Genomic DNA, 18,290 nt, shown 5'->3' on the forward strand with positions numbered 1-18,290 from the left:
CTCAGATGTGAGAGGGGTCTCCAGGGGGTCTGACAGAGTGGCAGCAACAGAGAGAAGGGCACAAGTTAGGTTTGTGGTCTCATTTTTATAAAATAAGACTCAGCCTTGAGACTGTTACTGATTCGTATGGGCCTGCGGGGGCAGGAAAGCCAGAGGTTGCTGGGGACTTCAGGCACTTGGGCTGGTGGGTCTAAATCCACGTCCTGGGACCAACGCCTTCTCTAGTAATCAGCCACTCCTTCGGCTGGAGAAAACTCTTGCAGGAAGGAGTTTGAGTAGACAACACAGTGAAATGCTGTTGAATGTCGCTCCCATCCTGGTGTGCTGCTGTCATGAACACAGAGCAGGTTCTCAGGTGGCAAGACCTGGCCACGAGGAGTCTCTGGAGAGCCGTCCGAATCTGTCCAGGTTCTCCACATTGCCACAGCTCTGGAGAGCCTGCTCTGGAGCCCTGTGCCTCACGTGCGTCTCCCACCATCATGCCTCACCCTTCGATGAGGCTGAGGAACCTCTGGTGCCACCGCCTGACTTCCTCCTCTCCCTCCTCCTTACTCAGCACATGGTAAGTCTGGTTTCTGAGGCAGCCATGGCGAACCACCTGAAAGGAGAGCCTGAGTTCATAGGGTTGGTACCGCTGCCTGTCCTTCCCCTGGCAAAGGGGACTCCATGAGGGGTGGCATCTTTCAGCAGCCGTGTAGGTGGGACAGCCCTCCCCATCTCACAGACATAAGAGAGGAGCCCATCAGAGGGGAGAGCCTGCTTAGAAGCACTGGGGAGGGGATGATAGCTGAACTGTGTTTCCCTGCAGGATACAGGATAATCAGTCTTCTGTCCTGCTCTGGGGTTTCTGGGTTTTGTTACTGGCTAGAAAGCACACAGTATATGGGGGAGATGCTCCTCTGTGAGAGGAAATACAAGAACACCCTGATGGCTGGGAGGCTCCCCATGGCTTCCTCTGTGAAGGCATCTCTTACTACCTCCGCACAAATCCCACTGCTTCAATTACATATCAGCAGACCCTCTGTGCTCGGGTCAGTACTTTTGATCCCCCTTCCCAGACACAACCACCTGTGTGCTGTTGGCAGGAAAAGCACTGGGCCAGTGAGCTCTGCAGGGACTTGGAGATGGCTGGAGCATGCGGGGCCTTGGAGGAGAAGGCAAGGTCACAGGCTGCTTCTCACCTTCTGGTTGTGGAGGCTGTGCTGCAGACACTGGTGGCTCTTGAAGGCGCAGTAACTGGGGTGCTGAACTCCACCCGAGTCGCAGATCTGGGGAGATAGGAATGAAAGCCAGGGGTGGGAGAGGAGAAGGAGAGATGGGAGCACCCACCCGGCACCCACCTGGCTTGGGGTGTCCCCGGCTCGGAAGGCGGCGTACTCTGCCTGCAGCCAGAGCATCACACGAGGGTCGTCGCAGCCCTGGGTGGCTATCTGGCTGCACCAGTACTCTGCTCGCAGCGCTTGGGAGAACTGCATGCCGTAGGGCTCTGGGAAGCCGGTCTGCAAAGTGGTGGGATGAAGAGAGCTCTGCTTCTTCCTCCCCATCCCCACCACCCATCGCACAGACCGACTGTAGAGGCGGCGTGCTCAGTACCTTGTTGCCCATAGCCTGGTGCTGGGCTGAGATCTGGGGGTTGATGTAGGTGATGAAGTTGCCTTTCCCGCAGTGAACACGCCTCAGGTTGTTGGAGTTCTGGCATTGCTCCCTCTTCAGTGAGCAGAAGGCACAGTCAGGGCACAGGTCCATGTGCCGCCGCCCAAGGCTGTCGCACACCTAGGGTGGGTGCAACGGGGAGGTCAAGAAGAAAAGAGGCAGCTCCCGTAGCCCTGCTTGGGTCTTGCCTACCCAGTCACCCAGCTCAGCTACTCCCAAGAGCTGGTACCTGTAAAGGCAGTGCTGGTGAGCACTGTCAGTACTACAGGGAGCTCTGCACACAGCGGGGGGCAAAGATGGGCTTCAGCATCCTTACCGAATCTCCAAAGCCAAGGATTTTTCCTTCCATCTCCTTCCAGGCCTGGGTGACAACTGATGAAACACAGATTCCCTCCAGCACTGCATAGCACAGGATCATCACTGCTTCCTTCTTCTTCAGGGCTAAAAGGCTGGCAAAGAAAGGGATGGAGGAAGTCAGTTCTCTTCCCTTGTCGTGAGCTGAAGAGATAGACCCTTAGATAAAAACAGAAGAGGTGTGGGGAGGAGGAGGTGCAATGGCAGAGTTCAACCCCAATGCAAAATGAAAAACAAACAAACAAACAAACAAACCACAAAGCCCTTCATGAAGAAGCCTTGGAGTCCTGGCCAAACTGCACAGACTGGGGATGTCAGCAGGGTCTGCATGTGCCTGTGTAACGTGTAGGATGGGGATGCATTCAGGAACATTTAAGAGGCACTGGACAGGCACAGGTTTGGGAACTTTTCCAGGACCACCGAAGCAGCTGCTGTGTAGTTCTGTCTGTCCAGCTGCACAGCAAAGGGATCTTTGTTAGAGCCTGCTGAGTGTTGGTCACAGGGCAGCCCCACTGGGGTCTGAAATGGACAAATTATTGAGCCTCTCTCCAGCTTGAGACAATATTTTTGATGGAAAGGGGAATAAACTGGTAATGATGGTGAATTAAATTTTCGTTCAGACTGATGTTGGAAGCCAAAGGTAGAAAAATTAAGGACAGTATAAGGACAGGTAATGACAATAAGAATGTTTTCCATCTTAGGAACAGCAGAAATCATAGACTGGTATTAGACATGTGAGTTATCAGCAATGAAGCAGAAGAGGTAAAAACACTCATTAAATATTTCTCTTCTCTGTCTGGAAACAAATCCAGTGATAAATAGATAAATAAATTTTTTATCTGGCAGAAAGTAAGAAGAAAAAAGCAGCAATTACTTATATTAAAATGTTCTTAAAATCCATGCATGAGCTAACCTGTATGGAGGATTTGTCCTAAGATTGACTGAGACTTTTTGGAGGCCTTCAGATTAGCCTTAAAGAGAAAAGAAATAGGTGGAGAACCTGGAGGGAGGTCATTAAGATGAGATTTCCTGCAGCCTGGAAAACTTTCAAAGTGAGAAGCTGAAGAAGCTGAACTTAGTTGAGCAAAGGCACTACTGAGTGGCCAGTCAGTCAGTCTGTCCTTTTACCAAGGTGAAGGTCAGATGGAAGAGTCTGTTCATCAGATGAAGAGCATTGACTTACAGCAACTGGAATTCAGGGTGAGATGAATTCAAATCAGAAATTAGCTGCATGAAATGAAGGGTGTTTACCATGGGAGCAGCTTATGAGATAGTTTCTCCATGGCTTGGAGACTCGATAAAGAAATCCCAAATTTCAGTTAGGAGAGGGGCTGTAGCTCAGCCATGGGATACTGCTTTTTCTTCAGGGATCCCCAGGCATGGCTTCATGTCCTCTGCTGGGCATCAGAAAAATTTGCCAGGTCTGAAGGCCAAAAGAGATCAATCTCCCTGCCATTAAACAATTACATTCTGTGAGTAGAAATAATGCTGTAAGGAGCAACTGGTGTTCACAGATCCATGCACAGTGGAGCAGTTTATACCGTATGTGCTGAAACCTGTGAATGCCAGGCATTTGCACTGGGTTTGAGTGTGCTCTTGCAAATATGTGTCAGTGTTAGAACTTGGGAAGAAGTTTTGTGCACCTGTGTAAGAGGACACATGCACTGGATATGTATGCAGATGAACATGAGCATTTGCCCTGTTTGCTCTGTACGTACATAACAGGATCTGTATGCAGTCCATCACACATGCATACAAGAGCAAGAGCTCAGCAGGCAGCATGAGGTCAAGCCCTAAGAGATCCCTAGGCCCTGACACAGGTGAAGGAGCTCACGGCACATACTCTGCACTTGCAGCAGGTCAGGAGCAAGTGATCCTGCGTCCAAACAGCTCACACTAAGCAGAAGCAAACGAGCACGTCAGGATCTCTGAAGGCATCACTCTCATTTAGGTACAAGAGAACCTGGAAAATCTTGTTTGCAGAAAATATCATGAATGTCTCCATACCATTTTTTTAAAAAGACATAATGGTCAAACCTGTCTTATCACAGCGCTGCAGATGCTGCTTGAGCCTGCATTGAGACAAGAGAAGATGTTGTTTCAACTCACATTGCTGTGCTGCGCTCTGGACAGGCTGCAAATGGTATTCTGAGGGTACAGACACATGAACAAATTGCAGTGGCGCCAACCCACCGCACATCAACAACATCCACTGGAAAAATGAGGGCAGTTCAAAACCTAGAAATCTATGCATTGCAAGCCTGTGCATATATTACTGCAATGCACCACACTGTGAACAACCTGGTCATATGTTTGTGGAGGGAAGATCTGAGCTCAGAAAAGACAAAAGAATGCAAATTGAGGACAGCACTAACAGACACAGCTGGAAAGAATGAAAATGTGCCAGTGAAAAAAAGGGAAACAAAGCCTGCTCATCCTGGAGAGAGCACTTCCAGCACCTGCAAGACCCTTATGCCTACTCCTGTATCCCCTATAATCTTTCTTTTCTCCATATAATCTTTTTTTTCCTTGGTTCTTCTGCAAACACTCACAGGAAAGCTTTTGAAATTTTAGCAAAAAGTACCTCTGGTCTGTACTGATCCCACATGAAAACCCTGTCTGTGGTTGTTTAATAAAACCCTCTCAGCATTTTACTGTGACTGGATGCTGGCCTTCACTAGAAAAGGAAGCAGGGACAGCCCGCGGGCACACCTAGCACTTCTCCTCCATAGAGGATTGCTCTTTGAGTGGGAATTACCTAACGCTTACAGTTTTTCTCTCTCTCAAGCAGCTGCTTCAGAGCAGCCCATGAGATCCAGATTTCTTTGTCCGCTGTGCTGATAAACCCGTGACAGCTGAAGGGAGTCCCTGCCAGCACTCAGAAGCCTGACTGCTCATTCACAGCTGGTTCTTGGCCTTTAAAAACTGGTAAATTAGCTGGGTCATCTTGGTGGGACTCAAAAATTTGATTAATTTGATTAATGACCTGACATCATTCTCCAAAAATTACATGAAACAATTTACCCACAAATATATCATCATTGCCTCTTGTTCCACTACCCACTTTTTATGCCAGTGGCACGTTTTGATTTTATTACTTCTTCATCAAGCCAGGATGATCAAGCCATTAAAGTGAGAGGCATATTAACAGTCATTAAACATGGTATGAATAGCTCTGATGTTTTCCTCAACAAGGTAGAAAAACTGTCCAGATTGTTATACTTTTTTTTAAGATACTAGTAAATAATTAAGAACCTAAAGCTTAAAATGTGGCTTCTACTAAATGGGCTTAACAGCCTTTGCTTGCTCCTGCACATGCACCAGTCCAACGAGTGCTGCCCAAACAAGATGCAAATAGAGGACTGCAAGGAAAAGGGGCAGTAAAAGGGAACTCAGCCCCAGCCTCTTCTAGGAAGAGTGCTTCCATAAGTAGCTCATAAGCAGCAATAAAACATCTGCTGAATGCTGATGACCTACTTGGTTCAGAACAGACTCTGTTCTGAGTCTGATCTCTTCACCCAGGTCAGAAAGCCCCGCACTCTTAAGCACTGCCCGCTGACGCTTTGCTGCTGGCCATGTTTGCAGAAGCACACAAATTGAGTCCATAGCATCCGCTCACCCATCCAGGAAATCGAGCCGTGCCATCTGCCTGAGGTTACCAAGAAATTCTGCTGCTCTCTATTTCACATCCATTTCCTGCTCTATCTCTGTTCTACATCTCCGCTGCAAGGCTTTCTGGCCGCAACGGCTGCACATTTATGTGTTGGTTTACTATCACCAGGTGGGTGAGGTAACTCTACATCATCCCCAAGTGACAGCTAGCCCCTGAAAGCAGCTTAGAGGTAACAGGGGAAGGGTTCCCATCCCGCATCACCAGGCCCAGGGACAGGTCCTGGGCTCCTCCCCTGCTTGCCAGCACCCGCAGCCCATGATGCCAAGGCTCTGGGTGCACCCATTGCCACCACTGGTTTCCTGGCAGCACAGCTGGCAACGTAATGCTCAGAGAAGCCCTCTGCTGCTACCTCTCTCTCTAAAAAAAATAGAGTTGAGAAGACTCTGTCACCCGAGATCAGTAATTCCTCAATGGCTCAAAGAGAAAACTTTGGACGAAAGCCCATGCTGTTTTAGCAACTCAAGGCATGGCGTGACGCATACTCTGCCTACTTTACTTCAGTGGTGTCTCTGAAGAGGGCTGGCTGACAACATCCACTGCTCCCTCAACATAATGACAAGGATTTGGGCCATTAACTTTCAGCTGCTGAACCTCCCTGATATTAGCAGGCTGTGTGAGGCAAGCAGAAAAGACGATAAGGAGCAAACAACAGCTTTCCAGCACTTTATGACTTCTGACTTGTGTGGGTTGCTGTAGAAAACTAAAACCACTAAGGGAAAAGCCGAAGTTAACAGCCTCAGATAGAAAAGTAGATTATTTTTTTTAAAGCATACCCATACAGTACATTGTATGGTTATAATGTTATAATGTTATGAAGCCAAACGGTCTTTGTTGATGTGTTGTGTCACCTGGAGCAATATCTTCCAGCCCATTCACAACAGGGAAGGGTGCTTAACAATACATATTAAGAATAAATCTTTTTGAATCGGTGAGTATAGGAAACATCTCTAATTCTTAGTGAGCCGACCAAGGGGATATCTGGCCGCCTGACATCACCTGTGACAATTAAAGTCCCAGCGATGCCTTGGCAGCCTGCAGGTGGCCCAGATGCCACGAAGAAAAGATCAGCAGGTAATTGGGTGCAGGAGTCATTGGAAGAATGGGACATAACACCTGGCCAAGAGCTAGCAGATGCAGACTCTGGGAAAAATTGTATTCTTTAAGCAATTACACTTTGGGGTAAACTTTTGACATTACATCACCTGAAGTTCCTGTTGCAAATGCTAGCCAGTGCAAAAAAGCCCAGCCAGGTCCTTGTTAAATAGGAGGCTCTGGTTTGCAGGACCTGAGGTTTCCAAGCGCTGGTGGGGCAGCCAGTTTCATCATTTGCCTGGATCCTTTGTACCATGAGACCTAACTCCTCTTCAAAGTAAGCCACACACAGTGATGACATGGAAACAATAAACGGGCCCTGGCCTTACCAAACAGCCAAATTTTCAACAACAAAGGAAAGAAAATAATTAAATAAATTTAATAAGAGACATATTTTTCCCCACAATGAATCACTGCTAGCAGGACTACCACAAAAGTGTGCTGTGAGTTTTTCACTTTGCTATTTTGATATAATTGGCATCTCTCTCTCTCTCTAAAGGTCACAGCTAGCTTCACCAAGCACCACAGAGCAGCTGCCACAAGCAGGGCCGAGAAAGGTGGGGTGGATATCCTGTGAGACATATGACTGCAGAAGACGTGCAGCCCTGGCTCCACTGCCCCTTGTCACAACTGTGTGCACCTGATGTTAAACCAGACGCTGAACAGCACCCGTATGTGCTGACCAGTCCCACCCGTCACTATCACTCTGGCTGGAGTGGAAATGCCCCAGAGCATTTCGCCCCTGTTTTAGGTCATGTGCTGAAGTCCCCTTGCGAGCAGGCAGGATGTGGTGAGCAGCAAAGCCGACAGGCATAGCCCAGCTCGCTTTTCTATCTCACTCGAATTTAAGCTTTGCTTAGCATGATTGATGGGGCCCGGCTGTCAGGCTGCAGACACAGTCAGCATTAGTGCCTTTGAGGAACTCTGCAGCAGAACAACGAGTGTCATCTGTAATCACAGCAGTCCCCCGGTAATCCCGATATAACTAAATCAGAGCAAAGCTCAATTTTGGAGGCAGGGAAGATGAACATATCTTCAATGAAACATAACTTTGCCTTAGCGTACATACGCCAGGAAAATATTTGCTGGGCAGTAAAAGCCTCCTAAAGTATTAGGAAGGAGGATGGCACAAGTTGCAACCTTGTAAGGGAACAATTATAGTTTCAAGGATATGATGCAATTTATTTTTACATGTAGAAGCGGGATCTGAGGCTCAACTGCAGTAGCATGCAGTGTTTTCAGTAGAAACCACGTGTGCAATCACGCACAGACTGATGTGCTTACAGGAATATCACTGGCCCACAACTAAGTGAAACCAAAATTACTTATCTATGAAAATCACATTCAGATAGCACATTTATGACTTTGGTAAGCAAAGTAATCTTTGCATTACAGTCAGAGGAAGTGGTCCTCTGCCACAAAGTATGAAAGGCTCAAAACAGGAGTCGCACTGGTCCTGCCAAGCCAGCCTGCTCTGTGCTCCCAGCCCTGTTTCCTGGTTTTTAGTTCTTCCTTGGGCTGCTTTAGTTCTGTCTGGGTGGACAGAGCACGGCTCAGGGCTCTCCTCAAGCCGGGCTGTTTCAGGAAACACCTGCTTGCTGTTGCGTGGAGGCGAGCACAGGCAGACAGTGGTGTAGTCCAGCATCCCAAAGACCCGCGACTGCAAGAAGGCTTTCTGCAGGTCGCTCAGACTGCCAGCAGACATGAGCTGGGAGGTGGATGGGCGCAGGGGTGATCGCACAGCACAACTGGCTGCAGGATGGGGATGTGTCATGGGACATGTGCAGAGGATAAAGCCCTGACTGAATCTCGGGCACGGTCAGGAGGCACTTTACTCACATCACCAGGCTGGGAACATTTCCATTTGAGGACTGCACACACGGCATACAGCAACCAGCACCCCACCGGGTGGGGAGCTGCGTCTCCCCCTCACCTGCCACGGGAGGCCTCCTCCTGCATCCCCTCCTCGGCAGCGCTGGGCACTCTCCCCGGCTTTGACACGGTGTCGGGGTCTGGCGTAGAGTCCTCCGTGCCCGCCGAGGTCTCCAAGGTGAGGGCCAAGCCGATGAGCTGCTGGACACTGTGCTGCAGGCGGCGCTGCCAGGCTCGCTCTGCTTGGCTGTCGGGTGGCGAGGGGGCCAGGGGGGCTGGGACCAGCAGGGTTGGTGTGGGCTCAGGCAGCCCCCGGTCCCCCAAGGGTCTCGGCACCGCTGCCAGGGCCGGGGGGAGCTTCCTCGCCAAGGGTTTCTGGCTTGACAGCGCGTAGGAGTACTTCAGGAGCATGTCCACGTTGGAGTGCAGGTGGATGTCGGTGGGCGAAAGAGAGGCCTGCTTGGGTGCTGGGGAGAGAAGAGGACAGGAGGGCTGGGGAGCAGAGCTGGCCTCCGTGTCTGCCCTTCAGGAGGTGGAGGGCAGCTTTCTGGGGCCAGACAGAAAGCTGCCTCCCCAGAGCTGCGGCCAGTCAGCACACGTGCTTACTGTTGCTGCACTTATGCATACACATGTGGGACTGGGAAGGTTTCTGGCAGTCTTCAGACCCTTCACAGAATCACAGAAGGGCTGAGGCTGGCAGGGACCTCTGGAGGCCATCTGGTCCAAGAGCCATACCTCCATCTGTAGGAGAGCTTTCCTCCTTCGCCTGGAAGCCCACAGCGTGAAGCCTCTCTGCTGGACGAAGAAGACCTTTTGGAGGGGAGCCACTCGGACACGGGATTCGCTGAGTGGAGAGAAAAACAAGAGTACTACCGTGCCCGCTTCCTTCCCTTCTCACCCCAACCTGGGACCCTGTCTCCTAAAGCTGGCACCTTCCTTCTCCCAGGAGATGCTTGTACCTCCTAACCCCAGCCCCACACCTCACCTTGATGTAGAATTTGCGCTTGGAGCAGCGGTACTGGGCGAACTGGCAGAAGCTCTGGAACCACCGTGCCTCTGGGACAGCAGAGCAGACGGGTCCTAGGGACAGGTGAGAGACAGGGGAGGTGGGAACAGGGTTAGGGATACGTCCCTTGGCCTGAGCGTGAAGACTGGCACCTCTCAGATGCTTATTTTCAGAGCACGCTTGTGGTTGAACGGGGAGTCAAAGGTGTCTGCCCCCATGTGGAGATCACGGCGTTGTGCTGTTAAAACCACCAACATTTCATGTCACTTGTTTCCCTACACACCTCCTAGGGGTTCAGTACACCCCCAGCCCAGCTACATGCAAGCAGGTGGAGAAAACTTTAGAGAGAAGAGTATCTCTTCAGCATCCTTCAGAAAACAACGTGGTGACCACAGGACAGTCCCCTGAAGGCCTGCCAGTGAGGGTCAAGTGCAGGTGGAGATGGAGAAGTTCAGCAGTGAAATTACACCACTCTTGCTACTCTCCCAGTGTGCATTTTGTACATAATATGCACACTTGTACATCTTTTGTTCATAATGTGAATGCCTGTTTTTCAGTCCATCGCTATTCAGCTCTAGAGGCAGCTGGAATCAGATCAGACAAAGGCACTCTAACAAGGGCCCATGCACTCGTAGGCTCATGGCAGCCAAGCAGTGCAGGTGCAGCGGTGTCTCCTGTACTTCTGCATGCAGGAGCAGCACGTGGCAGCACCTCACCTTGTGCTCAAAGCCAGCCACAGCACGCTGCACAGTCAGGTGCTCTCCCTCCTCCCCCCATTTATTGCCAAGCATGGAGTAATTGGCGTATCACACTGCCCTTGAAACCAAATTTTTAGGCGTTAATTGTGCAGAGACCAGAGCATCCTGTGCTGCTTTGTTTTTAGCTTAGAGTTGAATTTGGTTATTAATTTTGGCAAAAGCAATGGACAGGACGAGAGCTACAAACATGAAAACAGTCTGGAATCAGGGAATGCAGACATTTTGCACCAAATAAGGGCAGATACGGACAACACGATGAACAAGACAGCAGTCTGCAAAGGGTGTGAGAAACACATAATACATGAAAGGCAGAAAACACCAGCGTTAAGTGCTCTTTGGGCTGATTGCTTGAGAAGTGGCCCTATGCCATGCAATAAGCAGGAGGCCGTAACCCTGCCTAAATCATACTTCTCCCCTTGTGCCAAGCATACAAATTCACTAGCAAGAGCAGAATTTCAGCCATCTACCAGAAAAATGCCCAGTGTGATGGGAACAAGCCTGATGGTCCCCTGCCTTTTGCCCTTTCTTTGACTCCTCTGACCTTCTTGTCAAGAGGAGCCCTTCTAGTATTATCTGTTTGATTTAATCAATGAGATCTTTTGCTTCCTTCCTGTTCTCTTCCTGCCCATTTGCTTGCTGCAAATGGCTACAACTCTTGGAAGTCAGGAGGCCACCTCTCTGAGCTTTGTGGCCAAGTCCGCATGCAGGAGCTCCCAGCACTGGGGGCTTCCACGGAACAAGAACAACTAATTAACAATTTCACCTTCACTGAAAGGTGGAGCCAGCCAAGATGTTTTCATACACTCATCAGGGACACATCATCCTGACTGGGTTCTTCCATGGCAAAGAACATCGAAAGGTTTTGTGTGCACTTATAGTGCTCCAAGTATCTCCAAGCACTGCCATGCCAACCGTGGTGTCCCAGAGGTCCCTGGTTACAGACATTGCCTGGAGAAGAACCAGCAGCAGCCCTGCAGCACCCAGAGCCCTGGTATCACCGACTGCAGGTGCCAGCAAGTGAGGGAGCAGCCCAGGACCTGTCCCTGGGTCTGGCGATGCGGGATGGGAACCATTCCCCTGACACAGCTGCAGAGGCAGGCAAGAAATAGTTGCCCTCAAGCTGCAGTCCAAATAAGCACAGACAGTTGGCTGATCATTCAGTTCATTGACGTTCATAGCTAAATATAAAGACATATTTTTAATGAGAAAATTGTTCCTATTTTTTTTTTTCTCTCTGAAGAAAAATACAACAGAAGTAGTCCCAAGTTTTTCAGCTGCACAGATATAATTATGCCACTTAAATTCACTGATGCAGGGGTTCAGGGAAAGGATGATTGCAGAGATTTAAAGGGTGCTGTTGCTATGGCACTTTCTGAACTGGGATGTTTCTCCTCTACTGAAACGTTAAACACTTAAAAAAAAGCAGATTATCAGCTCATGGTTTCTTAAGAGCCTATGAGAACCTATGAATCAGGCTTCTGCACTAAACCCCAGATCTAGCTGTTCAATTCATAAGATGAACTGTTAGGAAGAGCCAACGAGCTTCAGTGTGCTTCAGAAAGATGTGGCGGCTGTTATTTTATTTTTTTTCCCCACCTCCCCACCACACACAGTTCAATAGGGGTGTGGAGGAACTGAAGGGCTGGGTGAAGGGCCAGCAGTGTGGCCAGGGCCTCAGCCTGTTACCTGTGGACAGATGCTGGGGGAGATGCACTTGTTCAGTCAGGTGGAAGGCCCTAGTCTACAGACAGATAAGAGCAGCCTCATATTCATAGGCTTTAGTCCTCTTGGGAGGCTTCAACCACCCCAAAAAACTGCTGGAGGGACAGCACGGCAGGGCATAAGTATTTTGGGAGGTTCCTGGATTGCACTGATGATAGCTTCCTCCTCCAAGTCACAGAGGACTCAGTGAGGAGGGGTGATCTGCTGGACCTCATACCCAGCAATAACGAGGGGCCTCTTAAAAGATCTGCCTGGAAGAGCCCCATAGGATCAGGCTGCAGGAGAGGGGCCAAAGAAAGCTAAGTTAATATTAAAGTTAATATTTAGGGATCACCTCCTCCAAGAGTGGTGCATTCGATGAATAGAAACACCAGGAGGCCTGTGTGGATGAGCAGAGAGCTCCTTGCCAAACCCAAACCCAAAAAGAAAGCATACAGAGGGTGGAATTAAAGGTGGGTAACCTAGAAGAAGCACTGGAAGTTGTGACCCGAGAGGCAACGAAACCACCCGTGGAGGTTTCCAAAATTTATCTGCACAGAGCAACGGTGATCTAGTGCTGGGACTGTCCTGCTCTGAGCTTGAATTTGGACCACACACCCACCAAAGTGCCCATTCCACCACCATTCCCACAATTTGGTGGCATTTTGGCAGCCGGTGACAGCTGGGGTGGCATCTGCCACTGCCCCTGGAGGTGGGGTGAGCCCGCACCGCCCTACCTTTGGGGACATGGCCGTGGTTCTCCTGCTGGTCCAGCCGCAGGACGGCGGGGTTGAGGCAGCCGTGTACCTGCCGCAGGTGGCAGGATGCCTGGGCCTTCCAGGGTGGGCGCAGGCTGGAGAAGAAGAGCTGGTATTCGCTGTCAGACAGGGGGCTGCCTGCGGGAGGCACGGGTGGCGTGGCGGCAGACGTCAGCCAGATCAGCAGCCCTGGGGAGACAGCAGGGACCTGTCTGCCCAATGCCCCTGGAGGCGCCCACGGTGCAGCTTCTGCTGCCCACCCCTCCCACATGCCCCCTTCACCACCAGCAGCCCTGTCCAGCACACCAAGGACCGTGCTCCTCCATGAGGATGTCCCTTCCTTCCCTCCTCTCCTTTGCCCCCAGCCATGTCCCAAGGCCCTGCTGATGGCCCCGGGAGGCAGGGCAGCAGCTGGGGGGGTCACTCACCCACCAAGGAGGGCAGCCTCAGCATTTCTGCCCCTCTCCTCAGCACCCCTGTCCTGCTGACCCCTCTGCTTGGTGTCCCTGGCAGCAGCGGAATGAGAAGGGGGTGGTGTCACAGCTGGAACACGGGGGGACAAGGGGACACGAGCCCCCCTGGAACCAGGGGGTGGGAAGGGCTGGTGGGCACTGGAATGAGCAGTGCAGGGGACCTGAAACATAGGCTGGTGATGTGGGGGTGTGAAGGGGCTTTGGCACGGCCACGCCACAAGAGATGAGGGAGCTGGGGCAGAGAAAAGCTCTCTGGGGACAAGGCAACCACAAGGAGCAATCCAGGAGCCTGGGCTGAGAGCTGTCGGCACAGCAGATGGTGTTGGACAGCCCAAAGGAGGTGTAAGCACAGCAGGGTGCTCCTGAAGAAGCCGATCCTAGCACAAACCCCAGGAGATTCAAGCCGCTCTGCTCTGCGCAGCAGCTGCAGGGAGCACGGCGGGTGAACCAGCTGCAGTGGCAGGGCATCATCTGCCAGTAACCCGAGCTGCCACGCAGGCCGAAAGGCAAAAGCTCAGATCTCTGCAGCCATGCATTGCAAAGGAATCTGCCGACAGCAGGTAGCTCTGCGCTTCCTTACAGGAGGCAAGACATCGTTTGCTCCAGGAGCACGAAGGCAGCGTTTCCAAAAAGCTAACCATTTAACAACAGCATTGAATTTTAGGATGTTTTCACAGCTCCTTACAAACACAGAGACCATTTGTCAGCGCTCTCTTGCCACTCATTAAAACAGGTGACACTGCTGCAGCTCACAAGCTTTATGTGATTCCTCATCTCCTGTCGCTGAGCTTGAGCCGCATTGCTTATTAGCTGATTTTAGGCAACCCTAACACCTTCAGCTCCCCAGTTTGTTAATCACCTCTGCTCCCCGGTGACAAAGGAGCCCGGGATGAGTTCTGCCATCACTGGGCAGCTTCACAGGGGAAGGTAGTGCTGACCTCAGTGGCTGATAGAAATTGATGACCTAGGGAAGCACATGACATGCAGTGTTATCACAAGGGCTCCTATTCAGATTTTATGGCATATAGGAACAGAAAACATGAATGAATGGGCTGGAGTCTCTGAACATACTCTGAGAGCTGAAATACAAGGCAGAAGATAAAGGAGCTGACAAGGAGATCATCCGTGGTTGATGTTCCAGTAGCTCTGCCTGTGAAGAGCTACTGCATATTTCAAAAGATGGTGTTCAGTGATGTGAGGACAGGTTGGCTGCTTTGTACTTCCCACATACTTAAAGAGGCTTGCTCAGGCCCAGAGCCCAGCTTACCTCTGTTGGTTCAGGCTGTCAAAAATCCTTCAGGAAGCTCTTATGGCCCACAGGTGCACAGAAAAGCCAGACTGCAGTGTGTACCCGGCAGGGCTGAGAGATGGTGAGTGGCTATGGGACACTTGTAAGTTTCTGCAAAGAATAATTTATCCTTGGGACAAGGATGAGGATAGGAGAAACAGGAGTTTGAGCAGGAGTCATCAATGCAGCACGCTGGGTGGTGGTGGTGTCTACTCCTTAGGGAAAGGTCTGTGAGGTAAAGCACAAGAGTGACATTAATTCCAGCATTTCCTGAGATTTGAGTTGGCACCTATAAGGCTGTACCACTACAAGCCGCATCGTTCATGCACTGAAGCAGATCTGTGACCTGATTTTCAGGGCCACCACAAGACCCAGCTCCCAGCAGACCATGTCCCTGCACTAGTCGGAGCTCAGCGAGCTTGTGTATACTGATGTAAGCCCCGGGCCTACAGCACGCCTTACTGCTGCAGTAGGTAAATACGGCAGCAGGATAGCAGCACACGGCTGCTACAAGGAAAGGAGATGCATTTTCCATGTAGCTACCTGATTGCCATGCCCACAAACACCACTAACAGCAGCAATGGCTGAAAACCTCTTGACAACCCCAGGGCTGCAGCTCACGAGTCCTCCTTCCTCTGCTGCAAGGGGAATATTGCCCCTTCCTTCATCGGGCTGATGGCCACGTTTGTTAGACTGTGCCAGCTATGTGAGTTGAACTGGGGGGTGGATTAGGGGAGAGGATGTCCCGTCAGCTCAGGAAACTCAAAACGATGGAGGTTACAAAGATCAGGCAGGGATTACAGAATCAGTACCTTGCCCGGTAGCCCTGTGCTGAACACATCCTCCTGATGGTTACAGCCCTGTGGGAAGGGACACGGGCACCATCTCGCTCAGAGCAGGGCTGGCACCTCCATTTCCAAAGACAAAAGCATTAGGCAGTGCGATGAATTAAACCAAAATGATATGAATTGATGGCTTTAATAACAGGTTACCTAATCTTCCTTCTGAGTTGCACTTCATTTTTGTAGGTTTACTGTCACTGACTGAGAGCTATTCGAATGAGCTGATAAATATAGCCTTTACATTAAGATTAGCGCTCATTTTAACTTGGTGGATATGTTAATCTATTCACATTTATACAGGCACTGTACAGTTATAATGTGCATTAATCCAGAAAGCTAATTTACATTTAATTTTGTTAGGAAATAATGAATGAAGCATTTTTTTCCCTTGTCGTTTAGAAAATGGAAGATTTAATTGATTGCAAAAAACGGTATTTAAAAACGGTTTCGTGAATTAATAATACAACCTAAAATGGAGTGGGCTCATACAAGAATGCTTGAATGAACTGCCCTGGTCTTTTCAGGCAGGCTTGTTTAGGGCAAGAACAACCTGACCACAGTTAGCCCTAGCGCAAGCAGGGGGTTGTGCTACAGAGCTCCAGAGGCCCCTTCCCACCTGAATCTCTCTGTGGCAAATAATTAGAGCCCTTCAGGCTTTCAGAACAAGGAAATCTCGTTGTCTCACACTTTTTTTTTTTTTTTTTTTCTGAATGCTTGTCATCGACGTGTGAAAAATAATTCCAACCTTTTTTTCCTCCCAGCTTGGTTTTCAGCTTTGAGTGAGTTATCCCTTCAGCGGCAATGACCCAATCCACTGAAATTAAATTGTACAAAACCTAAATTGTGCAAAAATTAAGTCTTCAAAAATCAGCCCAAAGTAAGCAATTTACAGAACATTTTTGCAAACTAGGCTTTAGCTTAGTGTTTATCCCAGGTTTGCCTGCCCTTAAGATGTGGGCAAAAAAAAAAATGCTTTTTTTAAACGAATGTTTTAATTTCTTTTATGCATTCGGAAGAATAAATATAAATTACCATAAATTAATCAAGATGTTGGACTATTTTTGTAAATGAAATGCATTTTGTTTGATAAAAACAGCTATGTGTCTCCTGATACTGTAACCACTAGGCAACAGAGTTGGAGAAACTTCCTTCAGTTGTTTTTGAAAGACAGATAGCACACTTTGTTTTCTTCTGCTAGTGTTTAACTCTATGAATGTGTTACCCAAGAAAAGTTAAACACTTGAGGTCAGCTTGTAAGTAGGTGTCACCTCTCCTTTGGAAGCCCACCACAGGAGAATGAAGAAACCCAAATCACTGAGCCAAACAGAGGACGTATGCTCACTGCCTAGCAAGAGACGTGAAAGGCAGCACTTAGCGTTAGCATCCTGCCCCCTCCAGTTTTATGAAGTGAGAGCACATCCATTATTTTTTTGATTTTAAACACTAACCAGGGAGACAGAATCATACAAAAGGACCCATGGGACCTCAGGTCTACAAGAAGAACCAGGTGCAGTAAAGAGCTTTATATCTCTTCTAGGCAATCCGGACAAACAAACAGATGACATGAAATTATTCTGCCAGTAACACCTTGTGTCCCAATAGTAAAAAGCTGACATGACCACAGTGAGGGAGGACTGGCCAGGCCCTAGAGGTCCCTCCCCACCAGCATCTCTTGGACTCTGTCCTTCTTTACATAGCAGGTCCTCATGTAGTCACAGAGCTGCTTGTAATTTTGCCTTGTGGAGGTAAGGGAGTCCTTTGATTTCTCAGCAGTAGAAGTGATATGGGAGATTTGGGGCCTGGACTTGTTGAGGGATTCATGATCTTTCATGTCATTGTTTTATTAATCTTTGAAACGCAAGATCCTCTTTCTGTTCAGGCACAGAAGTAAAACCCAGACCTTTGCACATGGTCTGTTCAAGCAAAGCCTTCTGCAAGCTCCTTAGCCAGAGGTCTAAACTATTACTGACAAGATTAATGCCTCATTGAAAACCTTGCAGAGATGATATTGATGCACTGGTAGTTAACAAGGAAGCAATCTGGATCAGATAGCCATGGGTAATCACAGCCAGCTCTGGTACACTGGAATATCAGGACAGGACAGGACAAAACAAGTGTATCCACACCAAGTTTGCACCAAGGCATCCTTTTACTTCACATCAGAATTTTAACCTTGGGTGTTTGCTGTTCCCTTGTGCCCTTCACCAGCACTGCTGAAAGCATTAAGTTCAACACCAGATGATCTGGGACCCTCTTTTCTGTGCTGCCCAATGTCATGAGAAGAGCAATGGGCACACACCGGAACACAGGAGGTTCCCTCTGAACATTATTAAGCACTTATAAAATTTAAGCACTTATAAAATCTCATAAAATTTAATCCCCAAAAATCTAAGTGAACACATAATTAAGAGTGCTAATTAAAGCTATTGCTGAGCAGTGGTGACTGTTTTAATCACTTTTAGATGTGTAACTGGTGACGAAAGCCGTGCTGGTCCAGGGTGACAGCTATGGCTGGCACAGTTTCTACACACCCTGCACATGGCAAAACGCACACAAGAAAAGAGTCCCAGGGATGAGAGATTACTGAAAATGTGCTCACTGCAAATGAGCGTACTTTGCTAGACAGTCTTATCAGTCACACTTGCCCAGCTAACCTAGGAGTGATGCCCACCATTAAGACAATTAGAGCTGGAGAAGATAAACCAGTCATTCGTGTGCACGATCCAATTTTTATCAATAAATTTGCTTAAAGATGCTGGCAAAAGTCTTACCTCTGGCAGCGCTGCATGGCTGCAGCTTCTTGAAACTGAGCCTTGCCTT

The 18,290-nt window shown here is 49.2% G+C and overlaps 1 protein-coding gene across 1 annotated transcript; it reads right to left on the minus strand.

Annotated features, from left to right (window-relative positions):
- Positions 1–65: 65 nt before the first annotated feature.
- ACRBP (acrosin binding protein) lies at positions 66–13,236 on the minus strand (the record flags this gene model as incomplete). Its single annotated transcript, XM_084523867.1, has 10 exons — positions 66–598; positions 1,182–1,268; positions 1,341–1,499; positions 1,594–1,773; positions 1,970–2,102; positions 8,706–9,111; positions 9,380–9,488; positions 9,630–9,724; positions 12,847–13,056; positions 13,137–13,236. The coding sequence occupies 10 exons, from the start codon at positions 13,234–13,236 to the stop codon at positions 485–487; spliced, it is 1,593 nt and encodes a 530-aa protein (XP_084379993.1). The 3' UTR covers positions 66–484.
- Between the last annotated feature and the right edge of the window lie 5,054 nt (positions 13,237–18,290).

The sequence above is a fragment of the Aythya ferina genome, assembly GCF_964211825.1.
Source record: "Aythya ferina genome assembly, chromosome: 1".
Taxonomy (NCBI): domain Eukaryota; kingdom Metazoa; phylum Chordata; class Aves; order Anseriformes; family Anatidae; genus Aythya; species Aythya ferina.